Source organism: Anguilla anguilla, chromosome 11, assembly GCF_013347855.1.
Source record: "Anguilla anguilla isolate fAngAng1 chromosome 11, fAngAng1.pri, whole genome shotgun sequence".
Taxonomy (NCBI): Eukaryota; Metazoa; Chordata; class Actinopteri; order Anguilliformes; family Anguillidae; genus Anguilla; species Anguilla anguilla.
The window spans coordinates 35,396,537-35,412,723 of NC_049211.1; the positions used below are offsets into that span (position 1 = coordinate 35,396,537).

General features: G+C 39.6%; 1 protein-coding gene and 1 pseudogene across 1 annotated transcript; both read right to left on the reverse strand.

The window, feature by feature from the left end:
• Window positions 1–1,557: 1,557 nt before the first annotated feature.
• LOC118208036 lies at window positions 1,558–2,307 on the reverse strand (annotated as a pseudogene).
• Window positions 2,308–12,125: 9,818 nt separating this feature from the next.
• Window positions 12,126–15,105, reverse strand: hoxc11a (homeobox C11a). The gene is given in 3 exon segments (XM_035382979.1): window positions 12,126–12,819; window positions 14,281–15,075; window positions 15,078–15,105. Coding segments are annotated over 3 exon segments (1,056 nt in total). The 3' UTR covers window positions 12,126–12,586.
• Window positions 15,106–16,187: the final 1,082 nt, after the last annotated feature.

Here is a 16,187-nt window from a genome sequence, read left to right on the forward strand (position 1 = left end):
ATTTAAAACATGACAGATAATAATTGAATACCATTGCTTTTCAGTTTGTGCTTTATAGTTGTATGTAATACTGCATGCTTGTATACAGACTGTAAAAATTCTAGAGTAACCGATAAAATACCCTGGTAAGACGTCGTAAAATAAAACCACAAAGACCATACCGCTTTTCCAATGAGAATCCACAATATTAAAGTTTCCAAATTATATTGTTTTGTAATAGTAAGAGTAAAGTGTGCGGTGCTATATACCCCATCCGAGTTTATATGAGTTCAATAGCGATCAACTGTACTCTGTGAAATGTATTGTATTAGTGCTGATTCATTTCAAGGGCACATCATAATAGTTTCACCAATGTATTAATATACTGCTTCACAATAATAGTTCACGATTAATGCAGAACACAACAATAATAATAATAATAATAATAATAATAATAATAATATATTAACAACCTTCAATAACTAAGTACAGACATTTTTACTTTAATTCAAACCAAAAAGAATGTTTTGCGGAAGGCATGTCGCTTCCACAAAAAAGTGGCTATAGGCTATTAATTCTATAGGGTGCATAAAATTATGCCCTCCTATTCTCTCAACTTAAATCGTCTTAATATTTCATAGACAGTTGAACTATTATTGGGAGTGGACTGACTGATTCATAAAAATACGCGCTGTTATTTGTACATTTAGGCTTGTGTGCGCGCGCGCATATATCTGCACGCCTCAGCGTGCCTCTCAGTAATAAGGTGTGAACACCAAAGGCACTATAACCACTGGCTCGACTGTCTCACACTCATTTATATAGACCTGGAACAGATCTGTAGCCCGGATATTGTCTGAAAGGAACCACGCTTATAGCATGCTTGAATATTATCACGTAATGTGGAAACACTGACGATAACATGCCGACATGGCCGAAACAAAACATTTTAGGCCCACGAAAAAACACGTATGGATAAAAAGTGGCACTGTGGAACTAAACTGAGCACCACTGCGGCAACGTTGTTGTCTTGCGCATATCATTATAGCCTTACATTTACAAACCAGCTAAGCTGCAGGCAAAGCACCAGTAAATACAGACTGAAGTAAAAATAAATAAATAAATAAATAAATACGTTATAGCATTGTCCTATTGATGTAATGCCAGTACACTAACCCGAGTATTAATGTACTGGCAATATGTTGCTGGATTAAAATACTGTCAATAAACTGTCAAAGGTACCAGTGTAGTTCAACTTAACAATGCATTGCATTCAGATATCTGTGTAGTTTCCAAAACATTAAAGTACTAATGCTCTGCCCAATGATTAGCAGGTAAAAAGCACTATTCAAATCAAAGGCAGAGCACCCAGGTTCACTACCTTTTTCATACTGCACTGTTGACAATGGCATCCAAGTGGCAGAAATAAACCGAACGAAACAACACACGCGTATAACGCGCGTAATTGCGCAGCGCGACACTATTAAACGTGTTTGTTTGGGACAGTCATTCATTTTTACATGTCAAGGTTTTATTTTACATGACTCATTGTGTATGTGTGTGTGTGTGGGTGTTCGTTCAGTTACCTTTCATTTCGTTGTCCGAATTGTCTGTACTGCTACAGACCACCTTGTTGAAATGCTCCTCTTTCTCTGATAGTCTTTTAGATGTGTTGTGATCTTCCTTCTTCACTTCTTCAGCTGCCGGTTCACGCTCGAATTTGCCGCTGTCGTGCAATGACTGAAGCGGCTTCTCGGTAGTAGCTGTCATATTAGCCACGGGCGCGAAAACCCGTCGCGAACTCGTTTCCATTTTGTTCCTTCTCATCTGTATACACCTGGTTCACTCGGAAATAGCCCGGCTCAGATACAGGACCTTGCTTGCCCTGGCTACTGTCGGCCCCAAGTCGCGTGTAGGTGGCTGGTTCAGTAGTCTCTTTAGCCCTGTCAATGTCAGCCCGGTACAAACAACGCATTCCCTCCTCTTTGACATTGCCCACTGGAAAGGAGCAAGAGGGTAAAGGACGGGCAACAGGTTGTGCGATCCTGCACGAAGCCTTGGGGTCTGTGCCCCATGTGTCCAGCTGCTGCAGGAACGGTGGGTGGTGGTAGGCGCTTACAGGCAGGGAGGTCGGTGGAAGCTCGTCTCTTTTAGAAAGTGGTGTAGGTACAATTCCACAGTTTCTCAGCATCGAACAGCGTATTCAGCGCCCGCCTGCACGTATATCCCAGGGCTGCCGGAGTAGCCCTCACCTCTGTAGGCGGGGGGTCCACCCACCAGAGAATCCATGAGGAAAGAGCCAGCAGCCACGTTGTTAGGACATGACATTTTATTGTTATTATTATTGTTATTATTTATGCATCAACAGTGAAAGTTATTTCGAGGAAGATTACGGTGGTAGGAAGCTGACATCTTTCGAGGGAACGAAAAAATATCAGCAACATAATTATGGATGCAAGGCACTCTGCCACGTGATTTTCAGACCAATGGGGTTTTGGAAGTGGCCTTGATGCTCCAGACCGAATTGACGTCACCCTGGGTCAAGTTGGTGAGTACGTGGAAGCGTCGCGTGGAGCAAGGGCGCCATCTAGCCCGTGAAGCAGGGAAAGACACCCTACTCCAGAGAGAACAAAGAATTTCAGACTTGAATTCAGCAACGCGACCAGATACGTGGCTATTGCGACCAAAGCAAGGTAACACAAAACAGAACACAAGAAAAATAACTTAAATTCTAAAATTTGAATCCAAGAAGCCTTAAGAAGCCCGGAACTCCCTGCCTTTTGGCTCCGGAAACATTCCTTTAATTTTACTGTGAATAATCGTTTGATTAAGCTTTCACATTTACAATGTGGACATGCAGAGTCACCTTGTTCTTAATCGTAATGTTTGTGAACAAAAGAATGTGCAAGATCATGAAATTGTGTTTATTTCCACGGAACACATGGTAGGATTTTCTGGTATGTACATATTTGACAACGCAGTTTATTTATAAAGGGCTTGATTTTGCAAAGTATTCTGAAATAGTTTGTTTAAGTATTTATGTATTTATGTATGTATGTATTTATTATTATTATTATTATTATTATTATTATTATTATTGTTGGTGGTGGTGGTGGTGGTGGTGGTGGGGGTAGTAGTAGCAGTTGCCGTAGTAGCATTGAGGTCTTAATCGTCTTATCAATAAAGCAAATCTTGAAAATTATTTTTGCGTATAAAGTCATTTTTAAAAGCGTGATTCGTATGGGATGAGGGCGTGTTACAATAGACTACACGTTTCAATCTATTTCATATGAGAATGTAGGCCTACGATAAGGGTACAGTGCTCCTTAAAATTGCAATAAAGCATGATAAGCAAGTCCTTAGTACACGTTTAAAGTTGTTATTACGTGCAATTTTATCTCCAAATGTTTCAAATTTTGCTTTCAGCCATGCAACAAATGGTTTTATTTCAAGGTACTGGAATGTTGAAATTCTTTTTATCAAAGAAATTATTAATGTCAGAACCCCAGGGTGTCGCTCTTAGTTTTACCGGGAATAAATTGTTTGCAATGGGTAGCCTACTAAAATTAAATAAAAATCTAATTTCACTAACTCACAAAATAACCACATATCCTGTGATTGCAAAGATTTTTTACGGATATAGTAAATGAGAACTAAGTAAACAGTTATATTATTATCGATTTCGTTTTCATCTAATACGTGCGTCTCTCGGCTGGCCTTTTGAATGTTTTTATTATAATTTAAATTATTATTAAAATGAATATAATTATAGGCTATCATTAAAATAATGTCATGGTGGTACTCAGAAGAATAGTGTATGAAGTGGGCTATAATTACATAAAATGTTCCAATTTGCGTGGGAATAAAAACAGGAAATTAAGGGGAATCAAAAGGTACATAGCTACATATGCAGAAAGTCATTTGGCCGCTTTTTTCTTCATTAGACTGGAGTTTTAGCAGTATGGAACAACGTATAATACAACCTTTCACATGTTTAGCCAATCCGCATTATTAGAATAAGGATGGAAGAGACCCCGCAGAGCCCCGTAATATAATAATAAAGATCAAAATATTGATCTTTTTTCTGTTTCTGTTTCATTCTGCATTCTGTTTCATTCTGCTGCTCTGTATTTTGGTGGATGAATTGCGATAGGCGTGTATAAATAAATAAATTAATTAATGAATGCAGAATAGTAGGTACGCATGGCCTGTTCTTTTAACGTTCTTATACGAGAAGTCGGTAGTATGCGCCTGGAAAACATCACTTCTCCCTGCCGTGCTTTCAACAAGTAGGCTCACGGGTATCGGCTCATATGTACTCCAGCTTCCTCTCTTCGACATTGCTCCCGTATAAGAATGACCCTGCCTCCTTGTACTACTGCTTTTCAAGAGCGACTTTTAAGAAGCTGAAGTGGACGAAGGTTTGCACGTTAGCCAACCAAACCTTGAATGATATCCAGAAAATTATAATCGATAAAATCAGAAAATAAAATGAACAGAAACGCGTTTTGAATGCCCTTGTTTTTATCTTCTTTTTTTGTTCGCAAGGCTTAAGTTAAAAGGTCTCAATCTCATTTTCAATGGCGCCGACAAAGAGGTCACTGGCAATGACCCCGCCTCGTGAAGGCTGGATCCAAGTCTTTTCCCTGTGATTGGTCTGTGCGCGATTCCATCATCGAGATGCGCACCTTTTTAATGACAATTTTCTTTTTCTTTTTTCGTTTTTTTTTTTTGGCCAATTAAGAAGACCATTTGGAAATGTATTAAGGTACAGCCATATAATCCCGCCAGAGTTGATTTTAACTTTTCAAATCTCATCCAGAAGTAAATATACCTTTTGAAAACATCATAACTTGACCTTAACGTAGCCTGTTAATGCCTTAGCAAACCCGTTTGGCCAAGCGCTCATATTTGCTGTGTGTGTGTGTGCGTGTGTGTGTGTTCGTGTGCGTGTGTGCGCGCGCGTGTGCGTGCCTGTGTGTGTGTGTGTGTGTGTGTGCGTGCGTGCGTGCGTGTTTTAAATCTCGGGTCCACATTAATCGAAACCACATATATATTTAAGTGTATTTTGGTTTACACCCGTTACCCATTATGTAGGCTACAATTTTGTATACGTACGAAAAAATAATAAATGTTATGTAAAGCGAGTTGCCAGCGATATCAATGCTCTTGAAATATGCACTAGCACCTATCAAATAAAGAATTAAATGTCTTGTTAAATTATCTTTTCTTTCCTAACATGCACGGCTGGTACAGTTGCACATTGAACTGAAACATAATACGACTAGCTTTTTGAACAAATGACAAAGCGGTTAAGTAATGTAATTTATACAGTATTATGTCTGTATTATTATAGTACACTGATAGCTGAATTTTTATGTTTTGAAATGTAGTAACATATCAGAAGACTATACAATAATTCGTCGTCATATATATTGTCAAAACAGCCGAATACTTTCTGTCTGCAGACTTTCTATAAACTTGAAGAGAAAATGCTGCACATTACGTCCCCCAGTTTTCATCTTTCAAAAAGGTTAGGTCTTCGGCTACAATATGTGAAGTGCAATGAACAATTTTCATTCGTAGAGTAGGCTGCTTACGATCTTTATTGTTTTCTCTACAGTAGTGACTGAATAAATGCACGTGTCTTTCTTTTATTAAAACAGAAACAGATTAGAATTATGTTTCTGAATTTTTCCCCTCCTAAACAATCCTACGGTTATACACAATACGGCTTATGTCCGACATCGTTCTGATGAGTGTAATATTTTGGTAAATGGTGGAGAAGATAGTACCACCACGCATTTTGTTTCACAGCCATTTTTAGATACAGTTACACCACAATTCATAAAAATTCGATACAGCATAACATCCCCATGGATACGACGTGCATATACTTGTAAATACGCCTGTGACAAAGGGAGGAGAGGGGGACTATTATATGAGCGTGTGTATATTGAAACGGTGAAGAGGATGAGGTGAAGGGGGGGGGGGGGGGTGGGGTGGGGGGGGGATGTATCGATCCGATATGAAACCAAAAAATCTCACCAACCTGACTAACAACACCCACGCTTCGCCTATTACGCGCTGCTAGTTTAGTTTTAGAGTGGAAAAAGATAGCACCAGGCTGAATACACGCGGGATTTTCCTGGACGGAACGGGAATAAAATAAACCGGAAATGGCATATTGATTGCAATTACTGTAGTGGTCTGCACCTCTCAAGGCGCACAACAGCCTGCCTCTATGAATCAATCTGGAAATGTTATTCTACACAGTAGAATAATCATATGGACAATACTATTTTTAAAGAATATTTATTTTCCAAAAATTACAGGTCGCCGCACTTAGACATGGATCAATGATTTTATGTGTACCAGTTTCACGAATTGTTCCTTTCAACGATATTTTTTTAATAAAAACAAATAAATGAGGCAGCCTTTTTGTCACGTTAGGAAATATCAAATGTAAATGTAAATATACATGTGGACTGAACTGTATCATAGGCACACGGAGTAAGGATACGCATCGACGATCCTCCTCTTTCTGATGTAACGCAGTTGTAGTCTGTTTTATGTCATTCGATAGGAGACCCATAATAAATTAATCACATTGAAAATGCAAAAGCCAGAGCAGATGGAACCAATATTTTATTTATACGAGGCATGGGTGTATTATTACTAACACACAGTTATGTATTTCATCATTGGGAAACTAGAAAATACACACGCACGCACGCGCGTGATGACATGACAATAAACAGCATTGTGTTTACAAGACATTCTGCATTAGAAAACCGAACGACGATTGTTCTTCAAAAGAAATATTTTTGAACATCCTTCTCTCGTTTAATAGAATTTTAAAAAACATACGTATGAACTAATATGAAAAAATATGCAAGGAATTCTAAGCTCTGATTCTTTGAAGGTGTGTTGTTTATTGACGTCTTTTAACGTGTAGAGGCATGTCATTTAATTATTTTTAAATTAAGCCGAAATACAAATACAATTAAAAATAATAATAATAATATATTTTTTTAAAATATAAAACACGCCTCTAGAGCAAAAAAATTTAATTAAAGACGCAACATAAAACTGTTTTTCGTCACACGATTTCTATATCGGTGGTACGGAGGAGATGCATTGTACTGCTCATTGCGCGATCTCCCAGAAGACTATGAGAACTTCAGCACAGACATCACCAACAAGCAGTGGCACCCTGCTAGTCTAGCATCAGGGAACACTTACAAGGAATGCGCAGACGCCCGGGCCAGTGCTAGCTACGAAAAAGCCCTGGAATATTTTACCATTCTGAAGTAACGACTTTCAGCTTTTTCCTCAAAGTAGATGTCCGTGCTATAGAGAATTTATGCCTACAGCATGTTCTGTCTTAAAGACAATTATAAATCAGAGAGCCATAATCGGTAAGCACGTCAGCGTTATATTAAATTTAAATATCTTGAAAGGCCAAACAAATTGCCGCGTTGCACAGATCCGACTGGTTATTTATAGCTTTTCGCCACAAGCGTAGCAGTGTAAGTACTTCCACTTCCACCGTTTTCGTGAATGCGCACTATACAAAGCATGGCAAAGGGACTGTCTAATTTAATATTTCTCGACGCTGCAATGTGCGTCTACAATGGGAGTATGTTTTCTGGCAACACAAATTGTGTTCATATAAGTGACAGCTGAGGAAGCATGGTGCGAGCAATTGTAAGCTATTTTTTGTGCATATATTTCGGTATATTTTTAGAGCACACCTTCATGCAAATTGGGTTGTTCTTTATGAGCGTACAGCCCTATTTTACGTCAGGGCCAACATATGCACGAATAAACACAGCTGTCGGCCCCGCTTTTAAAACTGCCCTAAGGTTGCTGAGTGTCTACACTAAAAGCGATCTCTGCAACTACAGTGTTCCCTGGGAATATAATGAACGTGCGCTTTGCAGAGTAAATGGAAATTGCAAAAAATTACACGCGTGTGCGTACGTGTGTCTATGAGAGAGAGAGAGAGAGAGAGAGAGAGAGAGAGAGGCAAACAAACATATATTTTCATAAAAAAAACAAAAATAAAATACAGCCAAAGAAATGCCGATCCGGCCTAATCTCCATACCCAGCGTATATTCTATGACCCACTCAAAGTTAAAGGTCAAGATGGTCTTTGCTGCTAGGGGTTTGGGGATACTATGCTCTGATAATCAATGACACAAGCAATGAACTTCTCATTTCATTAAAATATTGATACAAATACGTAAAATTATTAGCAAATTGAAGAAAATCGAAAGCAAAAATGACAAAAATGATGAAAAATAGAACTGCATGCTAACTATTTAACTTCCTTTTAAAGTTAGGTTTAAGGCAATACAGACGGGACTCCCTCATCTCTCTATCAGTATCAAAATTACACACACTGGAGAAAGCAAAATATTGAGTTTACAAAATACTGAAAGTCTATTTATATGACATACTAATGTAGGCCTACTACTACAAAACACCATACTTTATTCACATCACAGAGTAACAGACAAAGGTTAGTCTGTTAATTATCTGACCTATACACCTACCACCTCGAGATAATTCCAGAATCGCTCGTAGTTACGCATTTCAGAGAAATTTTATTCTAGGTGAAAGGTGAAAACAAGTGAGGGGTACAGAGATCGAAAGATCGACCGGGTGGAGGGGGGGGGGGCGCTGGGGGGGTTTGGCTTCATGTGAAAAATCTGATCTGGGGTAGATGGGTAGATATTTAGAAAATACTGAAATACCAGAAGTATCATGATACAAATTACATCAAAAAAAGTATTTGGAATACTGTCCATCCCCCCCCCCCCTCTCTCTCTCTCTCTCTCTCTCGCTGTGTGTGTGTGTGTGTGCGTGTGCGTGTTGTGAGTGTGTGCGTGTGAGCGCACGTGTGTGTGTATGTGCTTTAAATATATACAATAATATGGGGGTGGCTGTATGAGCATGCATGTATGTATTTTAGTTTGTATTTACATTTGCTTTAGGTGTATTTTCAAATACTAAAGTAACCTGTCAAGAAGTCTTTACTTGAGGACCACTGTACTTTAAGGATTGTGCAAAAGAAAGTTGAAAAATTCAAATATTTAACAAACATTGAAATTATGTTCGGTTCTTCGCCTAGAACAGAAAGGCGCTTAGACAAGGTTAACAGCTAGACGTCCTCACATGATCAGCAAACGAAAATAAACTGAATGTACTTTCCGACTCACAGCCCGTGTCCGGCAGAGATATAACCTATAGTGTTATTTCATTTCACAGTGAGCAATAACATAGAAAATAGTTTTAAATCCAGCGTTTCTTCTTCATTACTTAGCATTTCACCTTCAGTCCGCTGTTCGATGTTCATGTTTCTGAAAAACGCTCTTCCCATTACATCTTTTGCATTCTCCTGCCTTGCCGAAATGAACGCCAAGGAGCCTCGCGCCAGCCTTGCTGAGACGAGCACAGAGGAGCCAGTTCTTCCATACTCTGATTGACGAAATCACCCGATGGAACGCATTCATTAAATTTTCTTTCTTTTTTTTTTTTTTGGTAGTGATTGTCAAATGTATCATTCGCACAAATGTGAAGCTATCACCCTTTCGGAGTATGTATTCCGAACGTCCTGATTACGTCAGTGGCGAGTTGCATGGCACACATATCATAAAGACAAGTAGAAATCATAGCATAGGCTACGACTCAAGCAGCGTGATATGCGGCTACCAGCGAGCAGCGACAGTCAAGGGTGGTAATCAGCACGTCATCTTCCCATGACTACGCTCCCCGAAGGGTGTGACGACTAAAGTCTCGCCTTGATCTCTGACAATGTGTGTGTGTGAGTGTATGTGTGTGCGTGTGTGTTTCTCTCTCTCTCTCTCTCTCTCTCTCTCGCTCTCTCTCTCTCCCTCCCTCCCTCTTTCTCTCTCTCTCCAGTTGTCTCCAGTTGCAAGTTACACGTGCATTCTTTATGCGCAAAGCCAACACACTTACACAAGTAACAGAAAACAAAAACGGCTTCGTGTGTGACAATAAATTAGATTCTACAGGAACAATAAAGTATAATTAAAAGCCACCTAAAAGACAGTGTTACCTGATGCACTTTAATGTGAAAGGTCAAAGTTGGGCTCAGACCACATTCCTGATTTTCGCTTCCGGACCCTCTCATTGGCTGATTGTGAGAGACTCACATTTCCGGGATTAAGCCCCTCCCCTGTTCCGCTTTATTGTTGAGGGTGAAAGGTGAAGGCCTTGACTTCATTGAAGTTCAAAGACAGTTTTTCGTTATTCCTTTTGGATTTTTTTATTTAAACACATTTAACACTCACATTGGCCAACGCAACCACGCGCGTTCACACACAGCGAGAAAGAAAACCAGCGGGACAAAATTCGCTTTCTTACTTTTGGTATTCATTGATATTCGGGAATGAAACATGCATACCTTCGATTGAGCCTTATTGTCTCGTCTTTTCCACCAGCGCCATGATCCTCTACCTCTCATCCCTCTGTTATTTTCTAGCAGTGCAGTTAAGCTCCACGTGGCCAATAAACCCGAGGTTTATGGCCAATTTCAGCAAATCCGGGTGGACAGAGAACTTTGAACAAGATGCGTAATACCTGGGTTAAGTAAACCATTCACAAGCGATATCACTGCACGACAAACCCATTCGGGAAGGGAGTGTATGTATGCGTGTAATCAAGGTTAGAAAGGTTTGGTAAGTTTTAAGAAAAAAACAGTCTACCTTGTTTACTATTTGCAGCGGAAGTAAATGCCGCCTCGTCGAACAGACGGTGCAATTAAGAAAAAACTAGCTATTTAGTGCCTCCAGCTTTATGGCAGTGTCTAGACTGGACTAGACTGGTTTTCAGATGGCCATTGGCGATCTCATTTAGTGCGCACTAAAACATGATTTTTCCTTTTCCCCCTTGGCTTCTTAGTGTGCAGTGTCATCGTCCAGCAGTGCACCTATGTGAACTTAAACATACCGAAACACATTCGAATGCATGGTCCCAGGCTCTACACCCAAACACCGTCAGCCACGGGCCTATTCACACAAGGACGTCCCCACCCCGACCGGGCTCCCTCTGCACACAAAATCGCAGACGAACAGAGATTTTTCTTAAAATTGCAGCGGTACACGCCCATATACAATGTGTGCAAGCGAACACTATACAGTAACAACGCGTTAGTCTACATTTATTTGCTTTATTGTGTGTGCGTGCGTGTGTCTGTGTGCGCGTGTGTGTGAGAAAGAGAAGAGAGAGAGAGAGAGTTGCGTTTGCGTGCATTCAGTAAAGAATAAGTTATTTACTAAATTCACTCAACTTATTTCGGGTTATTTTTCTGTCAGTGGAATTTTAGCCCTGCATTTCAGAGCTCAGCAGACCTGGAACACATTATTAGTTATTTAGCTTTGTTTTTTTTCCCCCCTATCTCTGATTTTGTACTAACACCCTAACTTCACAGTAGGCTATGCACACATTTTTCAGTTATTTTACCTCAACACGAATTTCCAAAACCACAGCACACGGAAAGTTCATTAAGTAAAGTAAGGAATGTTTAAAAATCGACCGTAGAACTCATAATTCGTTCATTCTTAAATGTCATGAATTTGTAAACGCTGTTCATTTGTCATTATTTTCTTTTATTTTGCGTTCTTACTTCCATAATACACAGGTCCAACGTGGTCTCCTCTTTGTCTTTCTGCATAATAATAAACATCAAGCATTAAACAATAAGTTAAACGGACCAAACATTAAAGCTCTTAAGATTTCTAAAAGTGAATAAAGCATAGTTGACGGGAAGGGAAAATGAAGGCAAAATATAATATAATATAATATAATATAATATAATATATATATATATATATTTTTATATATATTTACAGCCACAAACGCTCATTGCATAGCCCCAATATAAGGAATACTTCTATTGTGGATTGCACACAGTTATGGAAGCGTCAGAATTATTCGGCGACATTCAGAGATGATTCCGGTCGACAGTCTTGTGTTGGAATGAAGAATACGTTTATATGCAGCAGAGATATTTTCATCTGGCAACAACAACTGAACTGTGTGTAGTGACAGATAAAGCGTTTGAATTAGACCCCCCCCCCCCCCCCCTTTTTTTTATATTTAACATTTACCAGATACTACTTATGAAATGCGCGCTGAATTAAAATAGGCTACAATAATATTGGACAAAGTGGAAGAGGTTAAGAAACCGCAGAACTCCATAACAAACAAATTGTTTAATTGTAAAATCTAACCATTACGTAGAATACCTCCTTCGTTGCATTCTCCATTCAGCTATGGTCAATGAGTTCATATTGTCCTTTGCTGATTCTTAATATTAGTTTCATACATCGATTATCTGTAGTCAGAGTCCGGTCGTTACGCCAAACGACCTTTCGCCTTAAAACTTAAAGTCTGCCTTGGCTGGTCTCCTTTTCAGAAAGTAACTTGAATTTAGTGTTACTCATGATAATATCAATGCCACAAGGCTAAGGAAAGTGTTATGAAAGCATACGCTTTCTTCCATTGACGCGCGATGACCATTCTCTGCATTTGCAAGCACTAAATTGCATTTGCCACTGCCGTCAATGGCAGAGTTCACAATAAGGGGTTTCCAGAGAAGTACTGCAACCGATCCCGACTCAATTTTTTTTCTTTCATTCGTCGGTTCTGGAACCAGATCTTGACCTGTCGGTCGGTGAGACTCAGCATTCTGGAAAGCTGTAGCCGTTTCTCCTTGTTTATGTAAACGTTAAAAAAGAACTCCCGCTCCAATTCCCGGATCTGAAACTTGGAGTATGGACACCTCTTCTTTCTCGTACGAGGTGTACCTTGGAGGAAACAACAAGAAAATGCAGAAGTCAGTGGAATGAAGTTAGTCACTTTGGTTACTGAAATAAATGAAATCGAACTGTGAGCACAGCATACAAAGACCACCGCACAATTATAGCGACAAATCATACTTTGAATTAAACAAATATACAGACCCTGTGCATAGCCTGTCCTATAATTCAGTCTATGCATCCAGTACAGCCAGTCTATCCTGTAAAATAGTTACTTTGGTGGTTCGCTCCGCTCTAGGGCATTACCTCTTTCTAAATTATCATTTTAATCAATGCGCAATGTCATTAAAATATATGAATTTGCTTCTCTCGGTGTTATCGGCTTTTGATGCAAGGTCCACTGCTGCTTCGATGAAAAAGTGTAACCGGAACCGCTTTTTACCTGTTTCACATTTGAAAATGACTGGTAATGTTTTACGCAAGTTTTCTTTCAAATCCCTGGATGCTCACATGAAAATTAACCACCATGGAAACGACCATACAGAAACAATAAACGGGATACAGAAACCCCTTTTAAAAATGGAGTCTGCTAAAGTCCATTGGCTCTATTTCTTTCGGGGAATCTCATGGTATAGCCCATTAACGGTGATTTTTTTTAAAAAATTGCGTTCTGTTGTGCTAATGTTATCGTCGTGAAGGGTCCCACAAGCTATTGTGCAGTGCTTGGCCTTAATATGCTAGCCTAGTGTGTCGAGAGTAACCCAATCTCAATGTCAACCAGCACGCAGGCACACAAAGGCTATATTTTGTTCATTAATCTACTATCAATATTGGTAAAAAAGGAATACATAAATATACTGTTTTCAAACATTTCCTAATAAGGTTGAAATTAGCTGCGGCCAAGTAATATTCGATATGCCCATAATATTTAAAGGACACTTAAATGACCAGCGGTAACTGCATGATTTCACTACACATGAAACAAACTCATGGCTTATCACTGAATATTTATGTTTCTAAGGTCTTTTTTTACATAGAAATCAGAAAATGATATCAAACTAACTATAGATGGATAGATAGATAGATAGATAGATAGATAGAGAGATAGATAGATAGAGTTAGATAAAAGGCTGGCTAGTTTGGATTTAAGCAGCAAAAATAAAATGCACATAACACCAAAAACAGTGTTCTGCCCAATTGGTTTTACCTTCGAGGGCCCAACGAAAAATCCTTTAAAATGCCTAACGCAAGTTCATGATCAAAGTTAGCATTTGTCACAATATAGCGTGCTCTTAAAATTTCACAGACTCGGGGAACGCTGTGTCTGTGTATAACATCTCATTTTTTTCAAAGCGCTTTCCCATCGTAAAAATTCTTCTCGGTGGAAGAAAGAGCTTTGTAGGTTATAATAAAATCCTTTGAATGCTTATAAAACTCCACATAAAATCTGACCGACAAAACACCGGGCTAGTCCCCTAACCTTTCCCCATTTACGGCTTCGGTACCTACTCGAGTGGTTGTTCTTGTTGGTGTTGCCGTCCTTCGTGTTTGAAGAAGCACATGAGCCCGAGTTTGTGTGTTCCTCCTCATCCTCTGCGTCTTTTTCCGGGTCCGCGGCGCCGGGGAGCTCGGTGGGCTGCTGGGACTGAGAGTCACACTTGCTCGCCTCGCCCTTTTGTAAACAATTCTCTGGCTGACTGTCCGCGCCGCAGTAGGCGCTATCAAAAAAGCGGTCAAAGCCTTGAGGAAGGACGTTGTTTTTCCCCACTCCAGAGTAAAAACCCGTAGAAGTATGGTTGGAGCTCGGGTGGTGATGGTGGTGGTGGTGGCTGTAGACACTCTCGTTTTTCATGAGCATTTCTGTCATGGTGGATGGCGGGAGACAGTCTCGGTGCACCAGGTCCTCTCCTGAGTAGCAGGACGCATAATTGCTTCTATGGTGCCATTTACTGGACGGGTCCAAGCCGTAGGAAACCTCCCGGACCGGCTGCACTTGAGACAGGTTTGTAGAATAAGGGTAGGTGATTTGTCTCGACGGGGCCTGCGGTAAAAAAGAAGAGACCGCTGAAAATTCAGGCACGTAATAGGTACAGCTGGGGAGATAAATGTTAGAGGCGCAGCCCGTCCTGTCCCCAAACTCGGAAGTCCTGTCTTTGCGCGTCTGGGAGCAGAAGTTGCCCAGATTCACCGAGTTAAACATGTTTCTCCCGTTCCTGACGCTATAGATAGATGTTTTGGATTGGAACTGCAGAAGAGGAAAATTTGGGAAGGCGAGATGACGCGCTATCCGTCTAAGTCGCCCCGAGACACGTGATCGAAAGTAGATATTGTCATATATCAATTTGGAACACTTAGATGCGTAGGAGTGGTTCACTTAGGTAAGATCCTAGAGGTTCAAACGATTAGTTTCAAAACACCGCAAGACCATTATGAAAATTAAAAGCAGATTTCTGGTAGTTTTCTTTGCATTTCCGATAGCGGGCACCAGAAGCATTAAATGGAGGTTAATTTCATAGGAATACAGTATACGATATATGTAGTAGAGCACTGGTTTTCTAAGGTTTACAAAGGTAAGCTTATTATTATTATTATTATTATTATTATTATTATTATTATTATTATTATTATTAATAATAATAAACGTCTAATAATTCCAGCTTAATAGTTGTTGAAGTAGTAGCAGCAGTATAACAGTAGTAGCCTGTTAGCTTGTTGTGATATTTTATTTAAACAGCATTCAAATGTTATTCGTATCCATCACACTCTATCCCAAAAATATACATCCTATTGCATGGTAGGTGCGCCTCCACACCTCAGTCAATAAACACGTAAAATCCCCATGCAAAATGCAAGCAGCGGGAGTACGTCCATAGCCTCTGTATTCTAACCTGATAAGGTGTGTCCCAGACATTCCCCTGAAGAAATAGTACCCAGTAAATTAAACGCTTGAAGATTCCGGTAATATTCTTTATCGTTAAACCTTTCGAATTATTACGGGTGCAGTGGGTGATAGTATACAATATTTTCCGCTCAATTTCAACCAATTTGATGAGGAATATGTCTAAATGTCACGTTTGAAATCCAGTCATAATGGACATACTGAAGTCCCCCCTCTTTAAAGGCCCATTCTGAGCGCTTGTAAATACAGCTGGCGTATGAAATAAACACCTACAAGCGTTCTGTGCACTTATACGTTTCGTTCTTTTTTATTTTACCTGACATACATTGTCCCAAGGGGTTTTTCTGTGTAATGGTACCTCCAGAAGTTATTTTCATATTTTCGTAAATATACAAGTAAAACATCATTGGAAAAGGAATGGAAATTCACATTATTCTTTCTTCATGTTTGTACACACACATACACACACACACACCTATGTGTGTGTGTGTGTGTGTGTGTTATATAATATATATTT